Here is a 14,784-nt window from a genome sequence, read left to right on the forward strand (position 1 = left end):
TTTATTTGTTTATGCGAGGTACAAAGTAATATTGACACTTTAACCAATTTTTCATAATAAATAAATATTGAACTCTACTAGATTTGTGAAAAGGCACAAGTGGCTTATTTATATTTTCATAAAAGCTGGTAGCACGGCATAGTAGAAATGTATATGTTCGAATTAAATTTGTTGATTTGCTCTCAGTGTTCAATTGGAGATCTTTGTGTATATTTTCAGTGAGAATTATACAAGTAAATTTAACAAAATATTAAATAAAACGCTAAATAATACGTGAAATAAATAATAAAGTGCCTAAATCACACGAAAGTAATTGAGTTCGTATCAAAACTACATGTTTGTGATGTGACTACAATTGGCTACATTTGTTTGCATATACGCAGGAGAAAAGCAAAACCGGAAGCAATTTTTAAGAGCGAACCACAGCGCGAGAGCAAAAAGCCAAAGAAAACAAAAACAAAACAAAACATTCCTATAAGCATTTCACTAAGCCGCCGCTGTGTGCCTGTTCGCGTGTATGTGTGAGTGTGGGAAGTAAAATTGTCGCAATACAAATTCGTTTGTTGCAAAGTTGCCGATCGTGCGTGAGTTTGAGGCTGTGAGAGCGCGCTAGCAAGAGAGTGAGCTCTGGAAATCTGCTATTTGTGCGTTTCGTGTCGCAGATACATAGATATTTAGATACATTTACCATTGGTTGCACTTGTATTCACTTAGTAGGTAAAAGATGTCAAGCATCTGCTTACAAAATTTTTTGTTTTTAGAATAACTGCAAGTTGAGTGAAGTGAAAATGCATAAAATACTACTTTGCGACTGAGGAAATGGAATAATTTTTTTTATTTTAAAAACAAATAAGTGCAAACTGCTCAATTTTCTTGAAAAATAAAGCGCGAATTGTGAGTAAAGTGTTGTGAAAGCAAACCCACACAAGATGAAAAATCCTACCTGTTGAATGCCGCTGAGCAAGTGAAGAAGCCCTCTAAATGTGGCTCAGTTATCGTGCATTCGAATAAATTGATATTTTTTATTCAATTCCAATTCAATTCGCGTAAAAAATGTGTGTTAAACTGCTGCTTAGTTAATGTCTACAATATTTATAGAAATCTAAAAGCTGAGTTTAATCTCGTGGAGCAAAATCTAATTGGCTTGTGCGCCACTCAAGTTCAGTGTGCAAGCAATAAGTGACCTCGATTCGGAGAAACCAGAAAAGGATGTTAGAAATTAATAGCAAGCGATATGTGCATAAACGCGACAATTTTTATTAATAAAAGCGCTGGTTTTTTCAACTACGTTTCATAAGCAAGATCAATATGCAACACCCCACATGAATAAATATATGTTTAAAGTACACACCCATACATACATGTGTACATACATATGTAAGTTAATGTATGCGTAGAAAGGCAAGTCAACAGCTTTTCGGTAAATCGCTTTTATCGCCAACGTAAATCTAATGACATATCACATATGTATGTATGTATGTACATTTAATATATGTACATATATACATGGGCACATACATTCATACATTTTATATTTATATGTATGTAGGCGTGTCTATAGCGCCTCGAAGTTGTGCGACAACTCTAGCAGACGTTCGCTGAAGTGTAACACTTTTCCTTTTGATACTGATACATCCATTTATGTAGGTAGCCCCATAATTACATGCCTAAATATGTAGAAAGGCGCATAGATCGGTATGTAGGCCTAAGGCACATTCCGGCTTAGCAAATATAATAATGCTGCGCATATTGACAGAATTATATTGTACAGATTTTATGCGCGGTTACGTCTCTTTTACTTTCTCCTCATAAGTATTTGATATTTCGTAAAATAAATTTTTTTTTATTATAATTTTTTTTTGGTGAAGTCTCTTCTGGTATACAACAAAGACATCTACCAGCTGTACTTGATAACCATAATAGAGATCGAGAGCACTGTATTGACTGAAAACTTGGTTTCCAAACCCTTGTTTAATACATTTACAGTTATTAGCAGATATTGATTTTCATAGAAATATGCTACTTGTTGTTGTAATTCGCAAAAGCCCGGCTTAAAATAAGACCCACTGTTACTGATTTTGACTTTTAAACCAATATTAGTCTCTATAAGACAATTCGAATGGAAAAGTTCGATATTAACCAATTATACCATCTGATCAAATTTGACCCGGACTGCCAAAAATTCTACGTGTTCCCGTATTTGAATGCCAGTTTGTATTATCGTCTTCAAAATAGATTCCTGATTTTTTAGAAACATGCCAACGCAGAATTTTCCATACATGTGTTGAAAGCCTCGGCTGGGATGGCATACAGTGCCTTCAGTGCAATGCGTTGGCCGAGCTTAAAAAAGCATTCCAACGCATAATTTTGTTATAAGCCCCGACGCATACAGTGCCTTCAGTGAATTTTCTTTTTTTCGGACTCGACTAATATTATATTTGGAGCGCTATTCGCTGAATTCTTCTACCTTTTCGCCGTCACATTCATAAACCCATGTCCCGTCACCAGTAATGAAGCGTCTGATAAATGTAGGGTCAAGCATGTCTATAGCAACGCCTACTCGATGTCGTTTTTGCAAAAGATTCAGGCATTTCGATAATAGTCTCGCATTGACACATTTCATATCCAAAACGTTAACCAAAATGCCGATCGATAAGAGATGTTAAGATCCTTTCTAGAGCTCCCTGATGTTTTCACGACGCTTTTCAAAGACTGATTCTTTCAATTTTAGGATGTTATCGTCATTAATAGAGGTGGATGGACGACTCCTGTGAGGCAAGTTTCGATGATTTATTACATTAGAAAGGCTGTACCAATCTAGGAAAAAACTAGTAGCGCCCCGCGGTATAAATGGACCAGTCCGGGTCAAATTAAATCAGAATATGTACTAAACAACGAGTGAAAATGGTCGAGAGGGTTAAAATAATTGATTGTCACATGTTACTAATAAGAGTTATTCCAAAGAGCCGCTTGAAAAGTTTTATTTTTAGGAGTTGAAATGTTTGCAAGCTTCTTAGCATCTTTAAGCTTTCTTCAACTTTCTTATTTAAATTTAAGAATTTTTTGCGTTCTTCGTCACCTATCTGGGTCATAACGAAGCACAGCTTGTCTAACGCCTCAAATTCGTTCATTTATTTTCATTTTATTGCCTTCTCGTTTACACTTTGTCGAAATTCTTTGCCTTTCATGGATGGCACGCAGAAAAAAAGCAACGCGTTAGATGTTATTTGCATAGACGCCAATGTCATAGTAATTTTTATTTCAACACATTTAAATATGTACAAATATATCTACGTTTATATGAATATGCCCGCTCATATTTAAATATGCCAAAATTTGTAGACGATTACAAAAGTTTTAGCAATCATTTGTACTAAACATTTCTTTGGATACTTATTCTGATCACTAAGCGTGAAGCGTAAAAAAATTATCGTTAAATATTTATATTTTGAAATGTGTGTAAGTGAAACTAATATGGTCGTTACTTAATCCTAGAGGAAATAATTACTCTTTGATTAAATAAATTACACTCTGATGCGCCTATACCATATTATGAAATCTGAAAAGAATTTAATTCTTGAATGAAAAAACCGGCTAGCTGAGAGACCTGTCCTTAGCACTGTTGGGGTTGTCTCGACTTCGTGTAAAATGTCCAGTACGTTTCTTCTAATATTTCTACAACATATAATTTCTGTCCATTGGATTTTGAAATCGCAATAACTTAGTAAAAATGTATATAAAGGGTGATCCATTGATTCATTTCAAGGTTCTCAACTTTTTTAAAGAAAACACAAAGAAACGTCCAACTTATTGGATAATGTTTATGATCAATCGAAAGAACATGGACCTCAAAAAAACTTGGCTCAAAAACGTCGGATCTTCTTGAAACTTTTCAAGAGCCCACAGAGCGTAGAGATGTCAGTTAGGAAGTTCGAGCGGCTTCAGTTCGTGCACAAGCTGTATTCTGTATGCTTTCAATTTAAGATCTTGACGTAAAATGCGTCAAGTTGTTCTATGCGTCAGTCCAAGTTGCTGCGAAAAGTGCCGAATCGACTTCACGGTTTTCGTGAACTCTTTCAGCTACGGCTGCTATATTTTCATCACTGCGTGTTGGACGTGGTCTCTTCGGTCGAAAATTATCCAATAGTGAATGCTAGGTATCAAGATGGGTGATGGTGTTGCGAACAGTATGCTCAGTAGGCCGACTATGTTGACTATAAGTTGAGCGAAACACATTCTTTACAGAATGTGAATTTTCGTAATACAGTCAAATGATTTGTAAACGCTGTTCAGGCGTAAGTCTTTCCATATTGAAATGCCAAACAATACTGAGCAAAAATAACATGACAGCTTGACACGACTCACCCATGATCTGTAAAAAAGGCTATTGAAAAAAGTACCTCTACTTGGATCACCCGTTATAAAAAAATTCTTTATGAGTAAAGATAAAATTGTTTTCAAATATGACAAAGCAAAAAAGCAACGACTGTGACCTAAACTATGACTAGCATTAGCTGTCTATTCTTTAAATAGTAGAGCTTAGGTTAGGTAATCAGGTAGATCTGAAGTCACAAATGATCGCACTTGAACAGCCAATGGCGTCAGTCCATTGTAATGCTGAGAACTCCTATGAATGGTACGAATAGGTCTCTGCATGTCGGGAAAGTCTTTGAACCTGTCACTATTATTTAAGAGGGCTAATATCAATTCGCCTAGTTCAGAGACGTAATGATTACCGAATTGATACCGAATTTTAACATTTTCAGTATTTCGGGATATGTACGGATAGAACAGTATCCAATAAGAACTCTTGCATTGAGGTATATAAACCTTGCTAAGACTAAGTAATTCTATAGACAACTCACGTTGTATCGCAGCCACGCGTATTCTAGTTGATAACCAACGCATACCGAGCTCGCGTCAGATCCGAAGGCCAAGTGTTAGAAAGCAAAAGGCCAGAGGAGCGCAAACTTTTTCCCAGTCTGATGAGATTTGGTTAAGCTCATCGATAACAGTAATAGAACTTGAAGCTCTTTATCAATTTGAAAACTTTGGAAAGTATGCTTCATCCAACATCATAGTCAATAACTCTTTAAACTTGCTTGGCCTTGACTCAGTACTTTCAGCTAAGACCCTCCTTGGTTGGAAAATAAAATTTCTTCTTCTAAAAAAACTTAAAAAGAAGGACAAGCAATAAAAAGTTTATGTTCAAAACAATTAATATCAATCTCAATTATTTTCGTTCCTTCTTTTTCGTTCTGTAGACTGCTTAAGTATGTCTAAGGGCAAGGAGGAGCATTGGTAGACTTTGGGGTCAACAATACCCAACTACAACATAAACAAACAGCAAATGCCTTAAGCAATGACTAAGACGTCTAATAAAATGTCTGGTATTACTAACAACAACAACAATAATAATAATAACAATAACAACAATATAAACAAACTGAGTGAAAAGTTTTTGAATGCAAGCAAAACAAAAACGATAGAAACGTCGTCACACACATTGCCAACTGGTGTCAACACCAACACAATCAACAATAACAATAACAACAACAACAGCAACGCCATCTCCCATAATAACCCGAAATCGAATAATAACAACGAGTGTGACAAAATAACACAACAGCAATTTTCTGCTACGATTTCGAGCAAATTACAAGCACCACAAACCCGACGCTCGCTGCCAGCTCCCAGTGCGGTGCAAACCTTGGCGCAACGCACACTCCAACAGCAACACCAGCAACAGCAAAGCGTGACGACAAACTCATCGGCGTTGCCATCAGCCAACCCAATTACAAAATACTCCAACGGCGCCACATTGCCTTCGCACCAGCTGCAAACCATCGCCACTGTACACCAACATCACCCACAGCAGCAACAGCAACAGCACACGACCGAGCCCACGACAGCTGCGTCAACTGGTGGCATTTCAACAGACGCACAACAGCAACAAACAACACACCTACACCCAACATCCTCGAGTAGCGCAAAGGATAAACGTCCCCACAACCATAACCAGCACCACCACCAGCAGCACCACCCACAGCACCAGCCGCACCATCACAGCCAGCAACAACAGCAGCAAACACCTTCGAAGCATTTGAGTGGCGAGAGTGAAGGCACTTCGTCTACGATAAACGGCGTCGCCTTGCAGCAGCAAAGAAACACATACAATCTGCAGGCGCTGAAAGCTGCCAATCATTTGAAGGCGCCAGCACATTCCATACCGCCACGCTACCAACCACCACCCCAACCGGCTGGCAACCAGGCGGGCATATTGAAGCACATAAATACGCTGCGCAGCGGCGGAGCGGAGAGCGCTGAGACCTTCGGCCAGCGCCAGTCGGCGACGGGCGGCAGCAAACAGCTTGCGTCCGCGAATTTCGATACTACGCATTTCAATCTTAAATATCCGCCGGACATACCACAATTGTCGCCTGTCTATATACCAGATTCGTTGAAATTAAACGGTGGCAGCGGTCGTTACTTACCAACGCATCAAACAGCGCTTGCACAGCGACAAAGTACGCGACTTGCGGGTGGCGCTACGAATCCGCAATACTTCTATAATTCACAACAACAACAGCAGCAGCAGCAACAGTACCGGCAGCAACAAGTGGAGCAACAGCAGCAGCATCAACAAGATATGCTTAAGTTTGTGCGTAAAAGTGATCAGGATCATCCATCGCCGAATGCTTCGATCACCTCGAGTGCCGCTGCTGTGTCGACAGGCACCACTCGTCTCACCGCCGAACAGAATCGACAACTGCAGGTAAATATTTGTTGAACGATCAATTCTTTTGTTCTAAGTTATGAATTACTATTTAAACACTAGACTATCTTAGTCCGTGGTCTGGGTTGGTTATTTAAGTTCTGAGTTTCGTGTTCCTAAAAGATTCAAAACTTCCTAATCAAAGGTAGATCTCATATTCGTCAATGTGAAATTTATTTTGTACTACAAATAACCGAGTCAATGGAAAAGTCCCCGGGGACACCATAACAAAACATATTTTTTTGGCAAAATTCGTTTTCTTTATTCAACATACTTTCTTTCAAGGGAGATTGATTATAGCGACCCTACCACTTTTCGATACCAGTTTTGTAGTACAATTTGTCGACGAAATCTTCCAGCGAATATTCTTTTGAGAACTGAAATCAGAAAATAGTCGTTGGGGTCTGATCTGGAGAATCCGTGTATGCGGAAGTAATTCGAATACTAATTCTTGGATTTTCGCAATCGTTTTCACTGACTTGTGACACGGTGCATTGGCTTGGTGAAACAGTACTTTCTTTTTCTTTAAGTGCGGCCGTTTTTCGGCGATTTCGTTCTTCAGACGCTATGTAATTCTCGCTGTCAATGAATCTTCCTTTTTCAAGGTAGTCAATAAAAATTATTCCATGCGTATCCCAAAATACAGACGCCATAACCTCGACGGCCGACTGTTACATTTTTGCAAGATTTGGAGTGGGTTCATCGTGTACAGTCCGCTGGGATGACTGTCGATTGGATTTCGTAATGAAGCCATGTTTCATCCATTGTCGCATATCGACGTGAAAATTTGGTTTTATTAAGCTTGAACATCTCCAAACATTCCTCCGAATCATCAACTCGTCGGTGTTTTTGGTCAAAAGGGTTCAAACCCAAAACATTAACCAAAATGGGTTGAGTCGATCCATAAGAGCTTAAAGCAAACTCATTAAATTTTTCCCACGGTAAAAATCGCGATACAAACTGTTTCGTAAGCAAGAACTGCCAAACACGTACTAATTAGTATATAAAGATCAAACTTCCGGTGACTTAAAAAAGCTTGTACCAATCTATAGAAAAAACTATCGGTTTCAGGGCACTCCTGGTTAAATTCGATCAGATGTATATAATAATACTTCCGTTACTTTAAAAATATTATATATTTTAACACTATTTTTCCAACATTTCAAACGATCAGGGCCTCATTAATGAGCTACGCGTCTTAAAGGAACAGAATCAACGTTTACTCGACGACAATCAGGAATTGCGTGACTTGTGTTGCTTCCTTGATGACGATCGTCAAAAGGGTCGGAAACTCGCAAGAGAATGGCAGCGTTTCGGCAGATATACCGCCAGTGTGATGAGACAGGAGGTGGCCGCTTATCAGGTAGGTCTGATGGTCTCATGATCTTAACTCTAAATACTTAACGAATGATTTCTCGTAAAGCACAAGCTACGTCAACTCGACGACAAACAACAAGAACTAATTACCGATAATCTGGAATTGAAAGAGTTGTGCCTGTACTTGGACGAGGAGCGCACACATATTGCGGCGAATGCGCTATGTGCCAATTGCGGTAGCTCGGTACGCAATCCGTTACGGGATGATGGTGATGGCAGCAGTTCAAGCACAAATGCAGAAGAAACTTTATCGGCGTTAAGGAACTATGAGCGACAAATGCCCGTAAGTACATCGTTTGAACAGGATGAGAATTTAAACTTTTTTGACGGGAAGTTATAGAGTTTCTTGAGCAACCGGTTCCATAAATATATCTTTTACAAAACGCTAACAAGTCTGTCAGGTGCTTGATAGAACTTACGCAGAGGGTGATCCATTTTGAGGTTCCCTACTTTTTTTTTTAGAAAAGCACAGAAACTTCAAATTTTATGGGTAATTTGTATTATCATTCGAAAGCTACATACGTCTCAGATGATCCATCCTTTGAGTCCAATTTTCGATGATTCGTTCGAGAATTTCGACTGGTAACTGGCGAATGACACGCGTGATGTTTTGCTCCAAGGCCTGAACCAAAGCGGGATTGTCGGCATAGACCTTAGACTTTGCATATACCCAAAGAAAAAAGTCTAACGGTGTGATATCACACGTTCTGAGTGGCCAATCGACCGGCTCAAAACATGAAATTATCTACTCAGCGAATTGTTCTCTCAATAAATCCATTGATTGATGTGGTGTGTGTGAAGTGGCGACGTCTTTTGAAACCAAATGTCACCGAGATCACGAGCTTTAATTCCAGCTATCAAATAGTCAGTTATCATGGCGCGTAAATGGTCGCAATTGACGGTTACGTTCTCACCGCCATAATTTTTGCAGAAATATGGTCCGATGATTCCACCGGCCCAAAAACCAAACCCTTGTTTTTTCTGGATGAAATGACAGCTCTTGAATTTCTTCATACATCCCCATTGAGCCAGAAACGGGCCTCATCGCTGAACAAAATTTGGCTCGAAAAGGTCGGATCTTCTTGGAACTTTTCAAGAGCCCATAGAGCGAAGCGATGTCGCTTGGGAAGGTCCAGCGGCTTCAGTTCTTGCACAAGCTATATTTTTAACGATTTTAATTTAAGATACTGACGTAAAATGCGCCAAGTCGGTCTATACGTCAGTCCGAGTTGCTGCGAGCAGTCGGAGGATCCATTTTCCACGGTCTTCGTGTACACTCTCAGCTACGGCTACTGTTGAAAAAAGTAACTCTGCGTGGATCACCCGCTATTTAGCTTATATCAAGTTCTTGTATGAAAGGATTTTTTATTTGTGAAGGATATTATATGGGAACTTCGGTTTAATCGAAGTTAACGTACTTTCTTATTATTTTCATCATTCGACGTGCATATAATTTACCTTTCCACCTTTCCTCTACACCAAAGTAAACTATACAAATTTGTATTATGCATAAAAAAACTTTATATTTTATTTTATTTGAATAGGAAGCAACGCTACGAACAACGCTAAGTGATCAGACCGTCCAATACGTGCGCTCGTTGGAACGACGCATACGGCAATTAGAAGAGGAACGCGTTGGCACAACAACGCCAACATCCAATATCCTAGCGACACAACATACCCAAACGCAAGCACCAACCGCACAAACACAGCAACATCAACAACAACAACAGGCGCAGCAGCAACAACAACAACCAGCACAAAATCCACTAATCGATCCGATATCGAGTCGACCCGAAGCTGTGGTGCGTGCGCTTCAAGTACTCGAGGTACGCGAACAACTGGAACGAGATCGTCTCAGTGGACTCATTGAGAACTCAAGAGACCAAATGGATGACGGCGAAAAGGCGTTGGTGCGCGAAATGTGTAATGTAGTGTGGCGTAAACTCGAAAGTAATGTGCCGAACGTGTCGAGCAGTATGTAACTAGTAATGTTAACGGAAAAAGTAAGATGAAGAATAAGAAAATATTGCCAATTTCAATCATTAAATGAATCACTAATCACGTGGAAGGAGTTGATTGAAAACACTCTTACATCACAACTTATTACATATGTACATTATTTATATACAAACTTACAAATGTACGTACATATTTTACGAAATAATAAAGCGTGTTTTTTAAAAATATGCAAATAATTAGTAACGGTTTTTAATTAATATTTATTGATGTGTAAATATTTATACCATAAAGAGGGGTTCTTTTCTCACCAAGAAAGAGCTCAGTTTTCGGAACAGCCGATATCACACCAGTATAGTATAAAGCTGCTATACAAACGGATCGATCAACATATAGTCCTCGTAAGGATAACTTGCATCGGATCGGACAATTGTAGCTTCGCTGGAGTGAATTTTTTAATTTTTCCATTAATTACGTCCGACGGGTTCGCGCAGCGGAATATGACGAATTGGTTTTTTTGCCGAAATAATGCATATATCTCGAAAACTATAAGTTTGCGGCGGTTATAATTATATATTTTCTTAATCTGGAGCATCAGCCCTATCCAACCATTTTTAACCCAGAAATCGTGGGATGGTATACTAAAGCCGACCCGAAGATTGACCCAGCTAACCACCTGTGCATATTGAAACCAACACAAAAACAAAGTTTAACTTCGGTTACTCATACGACTCATTAGTACGATTATCAAAATTTATTGAACAAAAATCTGTTTCTTTCAAACTTTTGCATACCTGACTTTTGCAGCATTTAACAAATCAGATTATCAAAAATTAAACAAGATTTTGAACTTATTCAAAAGCGACAAAAAGCAAACGAAAATAAAATAAATTTACATACTTACATACATATTTACATATTGCTAACAACTATTGGTAAGATAAACTGATATCTAAGCGCATGCTTTGCTTTACAGGATAAACAATCTCAGCAAGCAATGCTCACGGCGCACTACTCTCTGCTGAAGCGCTCGCCTTTAGCGGCGCTGCGAGGGCGTCTTTGTAATCCCGATACACGACAATTATTTGTGCTAGACATACAAATCGGCGAGACACTTGGCGGTTTGCCATACATACGCAGGCGCTCAATACGCTGTTTCGGCGTCGGATTCGATTCCATTTTCATTATGTTGCTACACGAGGAATTTGACAATCTGCTGACATTGAGCGAAGTGGCGCTTTTATTCACACTGTCATTTTCCCAATCAATATGCTTAAATGAGCCATCATTGGTCGGGGTCGTGATTGTTGTTTTGTCTTTTGTTGTAGTTGGTGTATTCAAAGCGGCTGCTACCAATTCCGCCCGCTTTCTGGCACGTGTGCTCATGCGCGTTTGCTGTCGTACTGGAGGCTGTGGAGTGCTGGTGCTCATGGCGGCTGAGTTGAAAAATTCTTGCAAGTTTGGTATAGGTGTGGCAGGTGGTGATTTGGGTTCATTGACCCTTAGCGCAGCGGTGGTGCCGCCGCTTCGCTTCGTTGGTGTTTCAACCATGCTACTTTCTGACTTGAAGTCGTGATGTTTTGAAAATTTCACCTTCAATTTGTTACTCATATTTAGAGATAGCAGATTCTTACGCGCTATTATGCCATGTCTAGCGCGATAATCTGGCGGAGTGTTTACTGCCATTTCGCTCAAACTGGAATGAATGATGGTCGCTTGTATGTGAGCTAGCGGACTACGTTCTCCACCAGTCGATTTGCAAAATAATTTTGGTGTTCGAGGTGGAGATGCAGATGTTCGTCGATTTTGTGCACTTTCGCTATCGCTACGCTTTCTCTTATTCAATCCATTCAATGCTGTTTCGGGTTTATCGGTCATTCGGTCTTCAATTTCTGTAGCTAAAGGCCATTCAGGAAAGAGAAAATTATCTAACGGTTTAGTTTCTGAATTACCTTTGATATTCTCAGTCTTCAATTTCTCAATGACACGCAGTTCTGGTAAGCTTTCTAGTATAACAGCAGCTCTTTGTTTTTTAGGTGCTGTCGAAAATCCAGGAATATTTGTTTTGTGTTCATTTGCAGTATTTGCATTTGTCCCTTTTTCATTCACCAATTCTTCTTCCTCTTCCACTGGCCACTCACTAAATTGTAAATTTTCTAAAGACCGCTTAACATCGTCCTCAACACTTTCTTTTTGAAATTCCATCACGTCTTCTAATATGCGCGCAGCTCGTTTCTTTGCATCATCGCTTATTTGTATCGTTTTTCTTGACACAGTGGCAAATCCTGTCAATTTTTTCGCATCAAGTTCCGCTTCCATGCCATCATTTGGCAGTTGCTCTAGTATTTTTAACGCACGTTCCTGCGCTTCTTTCGATATATTTATTAATTTACTAGAAGCTGTGCGAAACCCAATGAATAACTCTTTACTAGTCGAGGCATCGTTTGAAGTAGCGTCATTCTTTAGACATATTTCGTCCTGTGGGAGTGGCGTTAGCATCTCTAAAGCGCGTGCCGCTTGTTGCTTTGCTTCATTTGAACTTGTAATTACTTTATAGGAGGTAGTGGAAAACCCCCCACAACCCGGCATTTCTTTGCTGCCGATCTGATCATTCGGATTTGCTGAGGTATCAACTAAGTTATCACTTGTCTTTGAAATGGTTATTGTTCGGTTCATGACATTTTGACAACCTTCTTCTTCTCCTGCTTCGTCTTCGATAGGTAACTCTTCGTCACAACTGTTATTTATCGGTAGTGGCGGTAGATTTTGAAAAATGGACGCCACGCGTGCTTGAGCTTCTGCAGATATTTTTACTTCTTTATTGGAAGCAGTTCGAAAGCCTATTAGTGGCTCTGCGTTCATTTGCGCAAAATTACATCCGTTAGTATCTATTGTATGATTTGCTTCCGAAGTTTCAATTTTTTCCAACTTGAATGATGAAGCCGCATCCAAGGCAATACCCATATCGAATTTCGCGAATATATCACATTCATCATACCATTCATCGTTTTGCTCGTCATTATTTGTATCGTCTTCTATATTAAAAAAAAAAATATAATTAGAATGAATATGCTGTATGTAAAAGTAAATAAGTAGCATACCGTTAGGTGTTAATGTATCACAGTTTTGTTTTGTGTCCTCTTCCTCACTGCTGAAGCCATTAAAGTCTTCTTCGTTTGAAATGTGTCCATTGGAACTGGTCTTGGATTGTTCCTCCGTTTCCGGTACCACTAGTTCTTCGTCGATCTGCATACAATCATCTTCTACTCTGTTCGTTGTAAATGATATGAGCGAACGACTTTTAAATTGTTCCTCCGTTTCTGGTAGCACTAGTTCTTCTTCGATTTGCATAGAGTCATTCTCTGCTTTGTTCGCTGTGAAATATATTTCCGAGCTACTTTTTTCTTCTAATGTCCTTATGCCTAAGTAGTCTTCCGCTAACTGATGGTCCACAAATTCCGTACTTGGATCTTGTTTTTTATCTCTTTCCCCGGACGACTCAGTAAAATAAGCGCTCAAATTTTGTAAATTTTCACATAAACTCTGTGAATGCTGCAATACCACAACTGCTTCTTTCACAGGTATATGTTCAGTTTGATCCTCCTGCACCGAAAGATCAGTAGATGAATCATTGCTTAGCAAATCATCATTAAGCACGCAATGTGCAACACTATTAGTAGGCTTGTTATATTGCTCAGCAATATTTTGACGTGCCATTACGATTTCGTGTTTGCGTTTGCTGTACGTTCGCAAGGGTTTATTAGTAAAGCGGAAATTAAAATTACTCTCCTCGGAGGACTGCTGCAGTTCAGGAGATTGTGGAGAACTACAGAAATCCTCAAGTATTAAATCTACTATCGACTTTGTTTTTCTTTTAGGCGTTGAAGGCGATTTGTTTATGTCCACCTTAACTTCTTTTATACTTGACAAATCAATGGTTTTCTTTTCTGTTTCTTCGCATACTTGCAACAATTCAGAATCTGTGATTTCAAATACATCAGTCTTATTACGATTATTTTCACTAATTTTGTCTTCTCGCTGTTCGAGAGATTCAATTAAAAAATTATTACATGGCTCAAAACCTTGTGTAGCCTTAAAAAGGCGCGAGCTGCTGGGCATTGTTCTACTTCGATCGGCAAGGACAAGAAGACGATGCTCAGCAAATGGATCGTAACTCGTATTAACTTTTGATATTGGCTTTTCGTTGCGCAGACACTTATTTTTAATAGAATTTTCCATAGTCTCGTCGGAGTCATACATTACCAAAAGTGTGCAGGATAAACCTTCCTCCTCTTCATGTTTACATGATGTTTCCGAAGTTGTAGTGAACGTTGCGTTAAGCCTTTTATGTCTTCGATGTAAACGTGATTTGTGTATGGAGTTATTCAATTTTCGTGGACTAGAGTTAATACTTTCATCAGCCATCGAGGAAGTAGTCGTCAAAAATATTTTTAATTTAAGAAATAAACAAAACTAAACTTTCAAACATCACCAACAGACAGCTGTCAACTACACTGAGGAAAATAAGGTAAATGATGTAGATAAGTAAAGCACAAAATTTAATAACTTTTTTATTTTGTAATTAAAATATAAATTTTTTGCAAAGTAAAAGTTATTATTTAAATAACTACCCGCAAAATACGAGTGGTTGCAATTTTGTGGAAATTACTTTA

General features: G+C 38.9%; 2 protein-coding genes across 9 annotated transcripts; one reads left to right on the top strand and one right to left on the bottom strand.

Moving 5' to 3' along the window:
- Window positions 1-201: 201 nt before the first annotated feature.
- On the top strand, window positions 202-10,322 carry LOC120772248 (putative uncharacterized protein DDB_G0271606). 7 transcript variants are annotated; one of them, XM_040100747.1, is made up of 6 exons: window positions 202-309; window positions 384-584; window positions 5,265-6,775; window positions 7,950-8,138; window positions 8,199-8,435; window positions 9,697-10,322. In XM_040100747.1, the coding sequence occupies exons 3-6, from the start codon at window positions 5,363-5,365 to the stop codon at window positions 10,135-10,137; spliced, it is 2,280 nt and encodes a 759-aa protein (XP_039956681.1). In that variant the 5' UTR covers window positions 202-309; window positions 384-584; window positions 5,265-5,362; the 3' UTR covers window positions 10,138-10,322. The 7 variants fall into 7 exon arrangements, with proteins under 7 accessions (XP_039956681.1, XP_039956679.1, XP_039956680.1 ...); XM_040100745.1 differs by having other exon boundaries at window positions 202-584; XM_040100746.1 differs by having other exon boundaries at window positions 202-521.
- A 497-nt stretch (window positions 10,323-10,819) lies between these two features.
- Window positions 10,820-14,608, bottom strand: LOC120771608 (breast cancer type 2 susceptibility protein homolog). 2 transcript variants are annotated; one of them, XM_040099693.1, is made up of 2 exons: window positions 13,213-14,608; window positions 10,820-13,143 (listed from the first exon to the last, which is right to left on the bottom strand). In XM_040099693.1, the coding sequence occupies exons 1-2, from the start codon at window positions 14,534-14,536 to the stop codon at window positions 11,123-11,125; spliced, it is 3,345 nt and encodes a 1,114-aa protein (XP_039955627.1). In that variant the 5' UTR covers window positions 14,537-14,608; the 3' UTR covers window positions 10,820-11,122. The 2 variants fall into 2 exon arrangements, with proteins under 2 accessions (XP_039955627.1, XP_039955626.1); XM_040099692.1 differs by having other exon boundaries at window positions 10,820-13,146.
- Between the last annotated feature and the right edge of the window lie 176 nt (window positions 14,609-14,784).

This window comes from Bactrocera tryoni, chromosome 3 (assembly GCF_016617805.1).
Source record: "Bactrocera tryoni isolate S06 chromosome 3, CSIRO_BtryS06_freeze2, whole genome shotgun sequence".
Lineage (NCBI taxonomy): Eukaryota > Metazoa > Arthropoda > Insecta > Diptera > Tephritidae > Bactrocera > Bactrocera tryoni.